The 13966-nt window shown below is 63.3% G+C and overlaps 1 protein-coding gene across 3 annotated transcripts; it reads right to left on the bottom strand.

Moving 5' to 3' along the window:
• Positions 1 to 2124: 2124 nt before the first annotated feature.
• PEX5 (peroxisomal biogenesis factor 5) lies at positions 2125 to 13583 on the bottom strand. Of its 3 annotated transcripts, none has more exons than XM_029054270.2 (16): positions 13485 to 13583; positions 9987 to 10172; positions 9544 to 9579; positions 8977 to 9109; positions 8721 to 8852; positions 8226 to 8343; positions 7805 to 7895; positions 7131 to 7241; positions 6796 to 6888; positions 6561 to 6680; positions 6085 to 6228; positions 5887 to 5957; positions 5473 to 5685; positions 5182 to 5347; positions 3755 to 3912; positions 2125 to 3069 (listed from the first exon to the last, which is right to left on the bottom strand). In XM_029054270.2, exons 2-16 carry the CDS (start codon positions 10131 to 10133, stop codon positions 2868 to 2870), a joined length of 1935 nt encoding a protein of 644 aa, XP_028910103.1. In that variant the 5' UTR covers positions 10134 to 10172; positions 13485 to 13583; the 3' UTR covers positions 2125 to 2867. The 3 variants fall into 3 exon arrangements, with proteins under 3 accessions (XP_028910103.1, XP_028910102.1, XP_039766623.1); XM_029054269.2 differs by lacking the exon at positions 13485 to 13583 and adding an exon at positions 10386 to 10435; XM_039910689.1 differs by lacking the exons at positions 7131 to 7241; positions 13485 to 13583 and adding an exon at positions 10386 to 10435.
• Between the last annotated feature and the right edge of the window lie 383 nt (positions 13584 to 13966).

Below are 13966 nucleotides of genomic sequence, written 5' to 3'. Positions count from 1 at the left end.
CCCCTTCCTCCTCCCCGCAACCGCCGTGACCTCTTGCTTCAATTTCAGTCGATTCTTCCTTGGAGGCCATTTAAAGTGCCCGGTGACCCTATGCTAAACCGGACCCAGCACTTTGGGCATTGGAGATAAAGGTGGTGACCATTCAATAGTATTTATTGAGCGCTTACTATGTGCAGAGCACTGTACTAAGCGCTTGGAACGTACAATTCGGCAACAGATCTGTTCATCTGGTATTGAGCACTCCCAGTGCTTAATACAATTGGGCAGATAATGAGTGCTAAATATATATCATCATTATTATCATTATCAGCCTCAGCCTACAGAACCAGAGGGGAGAGAGGGAAGCAGTTTCGCTGGGGCAAAGGGGCAGAGGCTCAGAAAATAGTTGTTCTGGTGACCTGAAAAAATGACATTTGACCTCTCGGGGCCCAGCGAGCCCAGTAGTTTTGGACCCGACGCCTCTGACTGTCCCCAGTGACCCAGCACAGACCATCCCACACTCCAGACTCTCCCCGAGGGAGCCGGCACGGGCTAACGTCTCTCACTTTCCCCTCTCCATCCCTGACTCTCCTCCAGTGACCCAGCAGGGCCCATCCAACCCCCGTGACGCTCGCCCAGTGACCCGGCATTGACACACATCCATAGGTGTTCAAACCCCTTTAGACCAGCTGGGGTATCCGGTTGCCCAGCTCCCCGTGGGTACGGCGCCTAGTACCGTGTTCTGCACACGGTAAGTGCTCAGTAAATATTATCGAATGAACGGATGAACGGATTCCCCGGGCTCACCTCGCCAGGCTGGGAGAAGACAGGTTGTCGGCATCAGAATCTGAACCCACGCTTCCTCTCGAAGAGACCGGACCCATAAACCGTCCGCTGAGGTCGCGGCGCCGAGGGAGGATCAGAAGAGAGAATAGCAACGAGAACGAGGCAGAGACTCCGGGGAAACTCTGACCATTCTTTCCCGTCAAGGTGGGAGAGGTTCAGTCTCGCGCCGGGGTTTTATTTTACCTCCTCTGGCCTCTCCTTTGCGTTCCTCGGGCGGCCGTCAGACCGGCCCGGTGTGCCGTTACGCAGAGAGGCGATGTAGAAACTCCAACGGGATCCTGAGACGGAGAGACAGAAGGAAAAACTGCGCAGTCCCAGCAAACCAACCCAGGAGCACCACGGATGACAACCTTGGCACACGTACAGGATTATAGGTTCCTCATTGGTCTTTGCAGTTGGACGGACACACATACACACACATACACAGAGCATCGTTAGCGGGGCCATCGCCAATTAAGGAAGTGTTTGTTCTTTCCACTCCGCCATCTATTCTGTCCCTACCACTTCCCCTATTCCTAACCTGCCCTTGAAATCTTAGTAAACGCACTTGGCTTTCATTTTTTTAAGCCTCTGAGTTCTGGATGTGTCTCAGGCCAGACCTAAACAAGCCCTTACGGCCAGTGTGGCCGGGCCGGTGTAACAATGCCGAACTGGTCGGGGCAGACCCTCCCCGTCTAACTCAGACCGCCCCTCCTGAGCGTCGAGGGGAAGGCTGAGGATTCCAAGTCCCCCAAAACCCCAGGCAGGGAAAGGGCAGGCGAAGGCAGCGTCGCCGTTCGGAAAGCGCACAGAGCCGCCCCAGTTCCGTCTCCGGTCAAGCCGCTCGGCTTCTCTGCCACTTGCCCGCTGTGTGGGCTGGGGGAAGTCAGTTCCGCTCTCTGGGCCCAGTTTCTCGCCTGTAAAATAGAGGTTTCAGCACCTCCTACTCGGTCCCTATCACACAGGGGCTCCTACTCCCCGTCTGACCCGACTGGCGTCTATCTAACCCGGTACCTAGTCCGTACTCATTTTCGTCATCAGTTTCTCCACTCTGTGAAAAGATTAAAGGATATTCTCTCCCTCCCCTTTAAACCGTGAGGGCCCCGATACGGTTCTCCCCACGACAGAAGCCAGGCTGCTATTTCCCACCCACCAGAGGTTCGCAGTCGAACGCGCCGGGAGCGTCACCCGGACGCCGCCCCGCACGCCGGGGAGAGATCGGCCGAAGACACGGATCCCCTGCCTCGAAAGCCACGGGTCTCGGCGTTGCGCTGGCCTCTCCCTCCTGCCGTCCTCCCCAAACACCAGGCAAGGCAGCCATCGACAGCAGGCGCTCCCTTTATTCCTATATTTTACAACTTTATTCTTTATTTAAAAATCACCTCTTGACAAAAATCATATACACATATTTATAGGAGGAAAAACCAAACTGCAAGTCGGGGGATAAAAGAAGAGACAGATCTTTCCAAAGACGGTGGCAGTGGGGAAGAGAGGGAACGGGGTGGGGGGGGGGGGGGGGGGGTCTGCAGTGGCCCACGGGGATCGGGGCCAGCTGCCCCACGGCCCCGGGCTACCCCTAGCCCCCGCCCCGCCGACCCCGAGCCCGGGTCGGGCAGCAGCCCTCCAATAAACAACCCGGCACCCGTGGGCTCAAAGTCCCGGGAGAAGGCGGGGGGCGGAGGGCAAGGCCACCCGCCAGCCAGCGTCCACTAGCAACCCTCTCACAATCCACACCCTTCCAATCGGCCGAGCCCTGCCCCCTCCCCGGCCCGGCCCCCGACTGAGGGAGCCCCCCGCCCTCCCCCACCCCCCAAAGGCCCTACCAACCCCCAACTCCACTCCGGGCGAGGCACCTGACAAACACAGCGGCGGGCAGGAGGCGGGCCCGATCTGGGGAGGACCCGCAGAAAAGGCGGCGGGCCCCCCGGGACGGGGAGCCCGGGGTCGTCCCCCGCCGAGGCATCGGCCCGCCCCCTCGGGAGGCCCGGTTGGGGGGCGGGGGGTCACGACGGGGGTCCCGGCGGGGGTCCCGGCGGGCACTCGCAGGGCAGCCCGTCCCCCGGTCACTGCGGCAGGCCGAAGGCGCGCAGCAGGGCGGGCAGGTCCCGGGCGTCGGCCGCCCCGTAGGCATCGCTCTGGCCCAGCATGGACAGGGCCATGCGCAGCGTGTTCCAGATGTTGTCCGACATGGCGCCCCCGGCGCCCCGCGGCCCCCGGCTCTTGCGCTGCATGTTCAGGGCCTCCAGGAAGTGCTCCACCGCCTCCCTGTCGCGAGGGGACACAGAGGGGGTCACAGACTGTCCTCCCCGCCCCCCAAGAGCTTTAGCGAAGGCCCAACTCCTCCAAGAGGCCCCCCCCACCAGGGCCCGGCCCTCCTTTCCTCTTCTCCCACTCCCCTCTGCGTCGCCCCGAGTGGCTCCTTTCATTCATCTGCCCCCTCCCGGCCCCGCAGCCCTTACGTCCACATCTGTCATTTATTTCTATTAACGTCGGCCTCCCCCTCTAGACCGGAAGCTCACTGCGGGCAGGGAATGGGTCCGCTTATTGTCCTCTGGGACTCTCCCAAGCGTTCAGTACAGCACCCCGCACGCAGTAAGTGCTCAATAAAGAAAGCAGCGTGGCTCAGAGGGAAGAGCCCGGGCTGGGGAGTCGGAGGACGTGGGTTCTAATTCCAGGCTCCGCCGCTTGTCAGTTGGGTGACCTCGGGCAAGTCACTTAGGTTCTCTGGGCCTCGGTTCTCTCATCCGTAAAACGGGGATGGAGACTGCGAGCCGCGCGGGGGACAACCTGATGATCCTGCATCTAACCCGGCGCTTAGAACAGTGCTCGGCACATAGTAAGCGCTTAACAAATAGCAACATCATCATTATTAATAAGACCGAACAGGGACGAAAGGGGGTGGCGGTCGGCCGGGGACGCGGGGGGGCCGGGGCGCGGGGCCCACCCTCACCGGTGAGCACCCAGGTTGATGCAGCTGATGCCCAGGTTGTAGCGGGAGCGGATGTAGCCGGGCTGCAGCTCCAGGGCCCGGCGGTAAGCGGCCACCGCCTCCTCGCTCTGGTTGCCGTTGGCCAGCGTGGCTCCCAGCTTGTTCCACAGCAGATAGTCCTGGGGGAGGAGGACGGACGGTCAGGTCGGATCCCGTCGTGGCCGGGGAATGTAACGATCACTAATAATCGGTAATAACGGGACCCGTTAAGCGCTTACTGCGTGCCAGGCGCCGTGTTAAGCGCTTGGGTGGAAACGAGCAAATGGGGTCGGACCCAATTCCTGTCCCACATGGGGCTCACAGTCTTCTTCATACCCATTTTACAGATGAGGGGACTCAGGCACAGAGACGCCAAGTGACTTGCCCAAGATCACAGAACAGACAAGTGGAGAAGCAGCGTGGCTCAGCGGAAAGAGGCCGGGCTTGGGAGTCACGGGTCGTGGGTTCTAATCCCGGCTCCGCCGCCCGTCAGCTGGGTGATCTCGGGCGAGTCACTTAACTTCTCAGGGCCTCAGTTACCTCACCTGGAAAACGGGGGTGAAGACTGGGAGCCCTACGTGGGACAACCCTGACGCTTAGAACGGTGCTTGGCACATAGTAAGCGCTTCACAAATACCAATATTATCATTATTATTATTATTATTATTAAGTGGCAGAGCTGGGATTAGAACCCAGGACCTTCTGACTCTCAGCCTCAGATACTCTATCCACTTCTGTAAAATGGGGATGAACACTGTGAGCCTCACATGGGACAACCTGATTATCCTGTATCTACCCCAGCGTTTAGAACAGTGCTTGGCACGTAGTAAGCGCTTCACAAATATCAACAATATTATTATTATTATCATTATTATTAAATGGCAGAGCTGGGGTTAAAACCCAGGACCTTGTGACCCTCAGCATACTCTATCCACTTCGGTAAAATGGGGATGAAGACTGTGAGCCTCACGTAGGACAACCTGATGACCTGCATCTATCCCAGCGCTTAGAACGGTGCTCGGCACGTAGAAAGCGCTTAACAAATGCCAACGTTATTATCATTACACCGTACTGGAAGGTGTCTGTTTATCGTTCTGTTGTACTCTCCCAAGCTCTCAGTACACACAGGAAGCGCTCAGTAGATACGACTGAATGACTGACTTCTGCTCCTCGTGCCGGGCCTCTCCCCGCCACAACCCGGCTTCGTTCATTCGGTCGTATTTCCCGAGCGCTTCCCGCGTGGAGAGCAGCGTGCTAAGCGCCCGGGAAGCGGGAGCCCGCCCCCCGCCACAGTTCGGGGTCCAGCTCGGCCGGCTCTCCCGGACGAGCGCCCCCCGCCCCGTGGCGCTCGGCGGCGACGGCGGAAGCGGCCCCCCGGCCCCACCCACCCCGCCGCCCCCGGGGCTCACAGTGGGGCGCACGCTCAGAGCGGCGTTGAAGCAGTCCACGGCCTTGTCGTACTCGCCGCTCAGGTTGAACAGGACGCCCAGGCCGCACTGCACGTCGGGGTCGATGGTGGCGGGGTCCAGCCGGACGGCCTCCAGGAAGAGCTCCTTCACCTCCACGAACAGGGAGCTGGGGGCCGGGCGGGGGCAGAGCGGGTCGGCCCGGGGCCTCGGGGCCCCGCGCCGCCCGCCCCACCCACCCCGGCCGCCCCGACCTCCCCGGCCCGGCCCGGACCCCGCTCCCCGCCGGCTCACTCGGACAGCAGGGACCCCACGACGCGCTTGGCGGGGCCCGGCCCCGGCCCGGCGGCCCCGTCCTCCCGGGGCCCCACGAGGCTGGAGTAGGCCGGGGAGTGACGCAGCCAATCGCGCAGGGTCTCGCAGGCCTGGCGCTGCAGGGACTCGTTGGTGAAGCTCACGGCCAGGGCCATGAGGGCCGTCAGGTTGTCCGGTTTCAGCTCCAGGCACCTGCGGCCGTGGGGGCGGGGGAGGAGGAGGGTCGGCGGGGGGGCCGGGGAGGGGCGACCTCCGGAAGCATCCGGGGGGGCTCCGTCCCCGCCGCCCCGGCTCCTCCCCGCACGGGGGCCGCGGCCGCGCCCGGCGGCCCCGGGAACCTCCGGGTACGGTGGGTGGGGGGCCCGGGGCGGGCCGAGGGAGGGCGGCCCTCACCTCCGGAGGGCGCTGATGGCCGGCAGCTCCTGCTCGTTCTCCGCCTGGGTGGTGCCCAGGTACTGCCACGCCTAAGGGGAGGCGGAGGCTCTCGTCGGACGCGGCAGGGGCCCGAGGCCCCGGGCGGCCGGCGGCGGCCCGCCCGGCCGCCACCCGGCTGCGGGGAGGAGCCCAGACCCTCCGCGGAGGCCCACTCACCTCCATGTGCTCGGGGTCCTGCTGGACCGCGGCCTCGAAGAGGAGCACGGCGTTGGGCAGGTCGCCCTCCTGCAGCCGGCGCAGCCCTTCGGCGAAGGGTTGGGGGTGACCCCTCAGGGGGTTCTCTTCCTCGAACTGGTACCCCTGCGGGGGCGGGGCGGGCTTCACTGGGCCGGGGACGCCCGCCCCTCCCCCATCACGGCCGGCAGGTGCCCGGCCCCCACCGAGTCGCGTGTGGCCGGGACCCCCGGAGTGGAGAGATCCCCGACCCTGCCCCCCAAGCTCGGGTCGCCCCCCCCCCGCAAGCACGTAGCGGGCCCTCGGGAGCGCGGCCGGAACCCGGGGGGGTCCGGGCTCCGCTCCTCCTCCCGCCGCTCGCCCGGCCTGCCCGGCGGGGTGACCGACAGGAGCCCCGGGGCACGGCAACCTGGGTCCGGGCGCGGGGAGGGAGGGAGGGACGCCCAGGAGGGCCCCACCTTATCGTAGGAAGAGGAGGTGAGGTCCTCGTAGTCCGAGAGCCAAGGGTGAGCTTCGGCATCCCGCTTGGCCATCTCTTCCCACTCGGCCTGCAGCTTGTCCCAGAAATCGACGTCGGACTGCGGAGGGGACGGACGGAGGGCCGAAGGGGCGGACGGCCGGCCGCGGGCAGGGTCACCCCCTCTCCCGACCCCTCTGCCCCAGCTCCCAGCGGCCCCGCCCCTCCGCTCTCACCTCCACGGCCGTCTTGGCCCTCTCGAACTCCGACTCGAGGCCGGGCGTGTTCGCCGAGCGCGCGAACTGGTCCACCCAGGCGTCCGACGTGCCCTGCGGGAGACCAGGGGGGGGGGGGGGGGGGGGCGGGAGGGGAGACCGGGGCTACCTCGGAACCCGTCGTTCCCCCAACCCAGCCCCCCGCGCGCCCCTGGACCCGGGCCCCGGGGCAGAGAGCCGAGCCCCGCCGGGCCGGCATCGGGGCCCGGCTCAGCCCGCCGGACGCCACCGAAACCCAGTGAGCCGGGGAGGGGCGGGGAGGGAGGGTGGGGGGAGAGGGGAGCGGGGAGTCCTACCTGCTGCTGAATAAACTCTGCCGCCCACCGCTCTGCCCGGTCCTGGCCCGACCCCGCGCTGGCCTCCAGCTCCACCCGGCCCTCGCCAATCTGCCGCACAAACTGCAGGAACTGGGGCACCGAGACAGGCCGCCTTGGCGAGGGTCCGGGAGCCCCTGCTCCGACCCCGGCCCCGGTGGGGCCTGCGGGGCAGGGGCTACCCCGCGCTCTAGTCTACGCTCTCCCTCTGCCACCTGCTCCATCTTGGCGATACTCGGCTCCCCAGTAGACTGGAAGCTCCTTGAGGGCAGAGGCTGTTTCTTCTACTCCCAATACAAATGCCCAAGATGGTGCCCTACCCACAGACGGCGCCCGGTGGGCACCCGGTTCGGCAAGCCGTCGGCCGAGGCCGCCGATGACTACGTGAACGGAAACGCATCGGTGGGTTTTACTTATTGAGCACTTACTGGGTGCATGCAGAGCACTGTACTTGGGAGAGTTGGGTAGACCCGCTCCCTGCCCACAAGGAGTTTATAGTCTAAAGCACCTATAATGGGCTGAGGTCTGGGGAAGCCGGTCCTGACTCGGTCTCTAGCCTTCAGGGTTCAGAGTATAAGACGGAGCCAGGAGGGGTGAGGGGAGGAGGCGGGAAGGAGCGGCCAATGGGGGCGGGCAGTGGGCGGGAGACGGCTCACCTCCGAGTTGGCCAGTTTGGGGTCGTCCACCTTGGCCACGAAGTCGCTGGCCGTTCGCTGGAGATCCTCCTCCGGACGATACTCCTCGTACCTGGGTCGAGCGGAGAGGCAGGGGTGTTCGCCGCTAGGCCGTCCCCGCTCCGGGCCGGACCCCCTTCTCCACGGAGGGAACCCAAACCCCCAGCACCTTCTCGGGGTGGTGGGGAGCGGGGCAAGAGGAAAGATCCGGGGGGCCCAAAGACAGGGGAGGACCGCCACTGCAAAAGGGAAGGGGGTGGGGTTGAGGCGGGTGGGATGAGGGGGCACGGGGGCCAGAGGACGAATTTGCAAGTGGGATGGCCGAAGGGGAAAGACGGAAGGGGCGAGGATTGAGACTGGGCAGCTCCCCCGGGGGGGAAGGCGCTCTGGGGGCGAGACTCACCAGCGGTCAGCAGCGGGGGCGGTGGCGGCGCCCTCCTCGGCCTCCCCTAGCCACAGCTTCTCCTCTGATTGCTCCAGGTACTCCTCCGCCCAGCGGGAGGGGGACCCGGACAGAGGGTCTGCATGCGGTGGGATTCGGGGACAGGGACCAAGTTGTTCTTCCTCTCCCTCTCTCTCCCCTGCCCCGTGTCCAGCTCCCAGGACGGAACTCAGTCGTCCGGGAGGGAGTGGCGGAGGGGGGAGGTACCCCGGGGGCACAGCTCGGTCCCTGAGTTTTGTCTTCTCCCCTTTCTGATGGGATCATTCCTTGGACAGCCCCTCCCACCCTGCCCCCAGACCCAACGTGCCGCTCACGGGTGCCTGGGTGTCACGACTACGGTCCTTCGAGGCTCCCCAGCTCCAGCCATCGTTGGCCCGCTCACCCTCGCCGCCACCACACACCCCCCGCCCCAGGCCCAGCTGACCCGGGGCGACAGGTGCGGGGCCAAAGCCTCACCGGTGACTTCGGAGATGAACTCCTTGGACCAGTCGGCCTCATTATAGTCCTGGGCCACGTCCACGGCGTCCCCGGCGGCCAGGAATTCCTGGGCCCAGTGCTCCGAGAGAGCCAGGTCCGCCACGCCAGGGGCTGGGGGGGGGGGGGAGGGAATGGACGCTTGAGCCCTCGCCCCGGCGAGAACCCCGAGGACCGACGGCGCCCTCGACCCCGAGATGCTCCCAGCCCTCCCGGGGGCAGCCCCGTCCCGCCCCACCTCTCTGAGGCGCCTGGCGGAAGCTGGACTGTTCGATCTCCTGCATCTCCGCCAGCAGGTCGTCCATCTTGAAGGTCTGCGGAGCCTGGGCCGCGAGCGGGACATCCCGGTCCTGAAGGAACTCCGCCACCAGCTACCGGGGGCCAGAGGCACGGGGATCACGGGCGGGCCGCGAGGAGGGGCGCAGCCGGGCGGCCCGGCACGGAGGCGGGGGGATGCCGCGGTGACCCCCGGACGACCCTGTCGGAGGGCCTTCCCGCCAGCCTGTGCGCGCGTGGTCCCGTCCCAGGCGAATAAGGCGGGCGGCGGGCAGCTCCGCGCTAAATCCAAATGAATCCTTCTTGGGCCACCGAGGGTGGGATCGGGGCAGGGCGGTGAGCCCTCGGGAGCAGGAGGAGGAGGAACGGGAAGTAATAATCAGGGTATCTGTTAAGCGCTTACCACGTGCCAGACACCGTACCGAGCGCCGGGCACGGGACTAAGTCCTGGAAACGAGGTGGGATCGGGAGGAGGGCCGACGGGGAGAGGAGGGGAAAACAGGGTGGGATCGAGGGACGGGGGTCTCACCTCATTCTCGGTGGCCACTCCCAACGGCTTGGAGACCTGAGGAGGAGCGAATAGTAAGAATAACGACGAGGGAGATATTTCTTAAGCACTTACTACGAGCCGGGCACCGTATTAAGGGCTGGGGCACTACTACTACTACTACTACTAATAATTCCGGTATCTGTTCAGCACTTATTAGGGGCCAAGCACAGTTCTAAGCGCCGGGGATAATAATCAAAATAATAGCGGTACGTGTTAAATGTTTACTACGCGCCGAGCACCGGGGCGGGGAGAAGGGTGAGGAGGTGGTCCCGGGTGGGGCCCCATTTTCCAGAGGGGGGAACTGAGGCCCCGAGAAGCGACTGGGTCAAGGTCACCCGGCAGATGGGTTCTGGCAGCCCCCCCCCCCCCCCCCCCGGCTGTGCAGCCGCAACCCCCTCCCCACCCCCCGGGCCTCCTCTCACCGGTTGGGGGGCGTGGGCCCCGGGGGGCCACGGGCCGGGCCGCAGCCCCTCCTGCCGCAGGGCCTTGTCCTGGGTGAAGTGTCCGGCCAGCTTCATCAGGGGGTTCGCCCCCCCGCACTCGGGGTCCACCAGCTCCCGCATGGCCATGGCGACGGCCGGCCGGGGGGGGCCGCCTCCTCCCAGCCCCTAGGGCAGACCCGGGGAGGGGCGAGGGGACAAGGGGGTGACCTGAGCCCCTCCGCCTGCCCCCTCCCCGATTGGGGCGACCGGCCCCACCTGCCCCCCCCCCGCCCTGCAGGGACACCTCGCCACCTCCCGCGCCCCCGTTCCCCCAGGGTGGGGGGTCCAGACTCGACGTCCTGAGCCCCCCCAGCCCCCCCAACTCCCCAAGCCCCCTACCCTCCAGGCCGCGATGCTCGGCCGGTCCTGCTGCGGGCGGGGGAGGTGGGGGGAGGTGGGGGGGCTGGAAGGGGGGCCGGGAGGGGGGCTGGGAGGGGATGGGGGGGTGGGAGTGGGGGGGGGGCGGAGCTGGCTCTTAAAGGGCCAGGCCCCTCCGGCCGGCCGGGGAAGTGGTTGGACGGGGCGGGCGGCGGGGGACTGCGGCAGCGGCGGGGGGCGGGCCGGGGGGCGGGCCCGGGGTGGGGGCGGGGCCCCGGCCTTAAAGGGGAAGCGGCCTCAGAGGTGTTGTTAAAGGGGCGGGGGGGAAATCCGGGGCGTTCATTCATTCCTGCATTCCTTCGTATCGATCGAGCGCTGACTCTGTGCCGAGCACTGGACTAAGCGCTTGGAGCGTCCCACTGGGCCCCAGAGAGAGGCCATCCCTGCCCCACCACGGGCTCACGGTCTCAACGGGGGAGACCGCGGAGCAAAACGGCACAAAATAAGACAGCATCCTCCAGATAGAGACAATCCAGGGGATGTACACCTCAGTGAGAAAATAAATTGGGTCATTAGTGATATATGCAAAGGAGCGCAGTGCCGAGGGGAGGGGGGAGGGGGAGGAGCAGAGGGGAAAGGGGGGGCTCAGTCTGGGGAGGCCTTCTGGAGGGGGTAGTAGGAAATTCGGGGTGTTAAAGGGGTAGGGGGAAGAAGCCGGGGTGTTAAAGGGGTAGGGGGAAGAAGCCGGGGTGTAAAGGGGTAGGGGGAAAATCCAGGGCGTTAAAGGGGTAGTGGGAAATCCAAGGTGTAAAAGAGATAGGAGGAAGCCAGGGTGTTAAAGGGGTAAGGAGAAATCTGGGTGTTAAAGGGGTAGGGGGAAATCCGGGGTGTTAAAGGGGTAGGGGGAAGCCAGGGTGTTAAAGGGGTAGGGGGAAATCCAGGGTGTTAAAAGGGTAGGGGGAAATCCGGGATGTAAAAGGGGTAGGGGGAAATCTGGGGTGTTAAAGGGGTAGGGGGAAGCCGGGGTGTTAAAGGGGTAGGGAGAAGCCAGGTTGTTAAAGGGGTAGGGGAAAATCCGGGGTGTTTAAGGGGTAGGGGGAAATCTGGGGTGTAAAAGGAGTAGGGGAAAATCCGGGGTGTAAAAGGGGTAGGGGGAAGCCAGGGTATGGGTGGACCCCGGGGCCTGGGAGTCAGGACCTGGGTTCTGATCCTGACTCTACCACAAGTCTGCTGGGTGACTTGGGCGATCGCTTCACTTCGCCGGGCCTCAGATACCTCATTTGTCAAATGGACCTGGGCTTTAATCCAGCCTCTGCCACAAGTCTGCTGGGTGACTTGGACAAATCGCTTCACTTCTCTGGGCCTCAGTTCCCTCAGCTGGAGAGTGGGGATTAACAGCGTGAGCCCCGTGGGGGACAGGGGCTGAGTCCAACCTCTTTAACTTGTATCTCCCCAGCGCTTAGTACAGCGCCTGGTACACAGTAAGCGCTTGACAAATACCATAATTATGATTATGATTCTTATTAAGTAGGCGGGGTGTAAAAGGGTCAGGCGTGGAGGCAGATCAGGACTGCAGAGAGAGGAGTTTGGGACTCCTGGGCTGGTGAGCTTCCCCCTCATTCATTCAATCGTACTTATTGAGCGCTTACTGTGTGCAGAGCACTGTACTAAGCGCTTGGAAAGCACATTATAACAATAGACACATTCCCTGCCCACAACAAGCTCACAGAGTAGAGGTTGCGGGGGTTATTCAGTGGGACGACCCCGGGGGCTCCTCCCGCTCCCCTCCAGCTTCCCGGGACACCCCCACCTCAGAGAAACCCGCCCCCAGCCCCCGGTGACCTCTCCTTTTACTAGGCCTTAGTCTGCCCCCAGCCGGAACGCCCCCACTTCAAACCAAAGTTCAGAACCGTCCCCCACCCTCCCTTTCCCCATCCCGGACTTGGGGAGGGAGGGGCGAGGGCTGGTTCAGGCCTACGGTGCGAGGGGTAAACTGAGGCCCATGGCGGGCAGGACCCCCACACACCAAGCAAACTGCACGACCCTCTCTAGGCCTCAGTTTCCCCCTGCACGAGAGGGGGTGGATAGCATCATGGGGGGGGGGGGCCGCACACAAACGATAAGATCCTTTGAGATCCTTGAGGGGGGCACTGAGTTTTTCTTCCTCCTTCCAGGCCCGAGCTCTAACGGCCGCCGGTGGAACATTGATCTTAGGGTTCTACCCCTCAGAAGGGGGTCCCGAGGCGGGTGGACGAAGCCTATCCCACCGGGACAAATCCCTTTAATCCCTGGACCTGCTGCGGCCTGACTTTTCTTCCTGCACTGGGAAACCCGGGAAGCCACCTGCCCTCCAGCCTCAAGGTCACCGGGGCAGTGGACTTTTTACCTATTTTTACTTATTTCTCCTCATGCCTGTTTACTTGTTTTGCTGTCTCATCCGGCTCTAGACGGTGAGCCCGTTGTGTGTCTCTCTTTATTGCCGGACTGTACTTTTCAAGCGTTTAGTACAGTGCTCTGCACACAGTGAGCACTCAATAAATACGAATTAATAAATGAATGAATGATTTGGACTTCTCGACACCCCCCCAACCCGACCCCCACCCCCCAGGCCTGTAAGAAGACCCCCAGGGCAGGTACAAGATGGGGAACAGGAAGAAGAAAGTGGGGGGCTGAGGGGACAGGGCAAGGATTCAGCCGGGATGATAGGCCCGGTGACCCCCACATTCCACCTGTTGGGGTGAAGTCGTGGTAATAATAATAATTATTATGCTATTTGTTAAGCGCTTACTGCGTTCCAGGCACCGTACTAAGCACTGAAACCGACTAATGCTGCTTCCTGACATAATAAGGATTGTGGAATTTTGTTAAGCCCTTACTTCAGTGCACTGTGCTAAGCGCTGGGGCGGACACAAGCAAATGGGGTTGGACCCAGTCTCGCGTGGGGCTCACAGTCTCAATCCCCATTTTACAGATGAGGCAACTGAGGCACAGAGAAGCGGTGTCCCTTTCGGCTGCCTGGACCGGCCCCCTGCCCCAGGGCGGCCCAATAAATCGGGCCCTCCCCATTTTCTCCCCCTGACAGCCCAGGCGATCAATCAGTGATATTTACTGAGCACTTACTGTGTGCAGAGCACTGCACTGCGTACTTGGGAGAGTAGCGGTCTGCAGAGACGGATCTTTCTACCCTCTGGGAGTTTACGACCTAAAATGGCCTGTCAACTGCAAATAATCCGAATATCAAAAGGTGACGTCAGGGGCGTAGTTCCGTTGCAAAGACTGTTGGGAGGCGTCTGCACCTGCTGTGGGGCTGTACTGGGCGCCTACTGAACGCGGAGCACTGGGCTGACAGTTTCACGAGCACAGTCGGTCGTCTAGCATCGAAACTGCCTCGCGTTGGCCTTTCTAGGCACACGCTCCCTCGTGGGTCAATTTCAGTTTCAGGGGTGTCTTCTTAGACCACGAAGAGCTGGAGGGCGCTAAGGGTGTTAAATTCCTTCCCGCTGAAAGTTAAGCAGGCTGAAATAATAATAATAAGTTGGTGAGCGCTTACTATGTGTCAGGCACTGTTCTAAGCGCCGGGGGTTCGATTTTTGATGCATCGT

The sequence above is a fragment of the Ornithorhynchus anatinus genome, chromosome X4 (assembly GCF_004115215.2).
Source record: "Ornithorhynchus anatinus isolate Pmale09 chromosome X4, mOrnAna1.pri.v4, whole genome shotgun sequence".
Classification (NCBI taxonomy): Eukaryota; Metazoa; Chordata; class Mammalia; order Monotremata; family Ornithorhynchidae; genus Ornithorhynchus; species Ornithorhynchus anatinus.
The sequence above is the reverse complement of the archived record's forward strand: the minus strand, read 5'-3'. Positions and strand labels throughout refer to the sequence as shown.

What these genes read in the sequence shown, in the direction of transcription:
- PEX5 (XM_029054270.2), bottom strand. Translation starts at nt 10,133, where the DNA reads ATGGCCATGCGGGAGCTGGTGGACCCCGAGTGCGGGGGGGCGAACCCC. An exon ending in GGGCCCACGCCCCCCAACCG is followed by an intron (nt 9,580 to 9,986) that starts GTGAGAGGAGGC and finishes GCTCCTCCTCAG; the next exon opens with GTCTCCAAGCCGTTGGGAGT. An exon ending in GGGCCAAGACGGCCGTGGAG is followed by an intron (nt 6,681 to 6,795) that starts GTGAGAGCGGAG and finishes TCCCCTCCGCAG; the next exon opens with TCCGACGTCGATTTCTGGGA.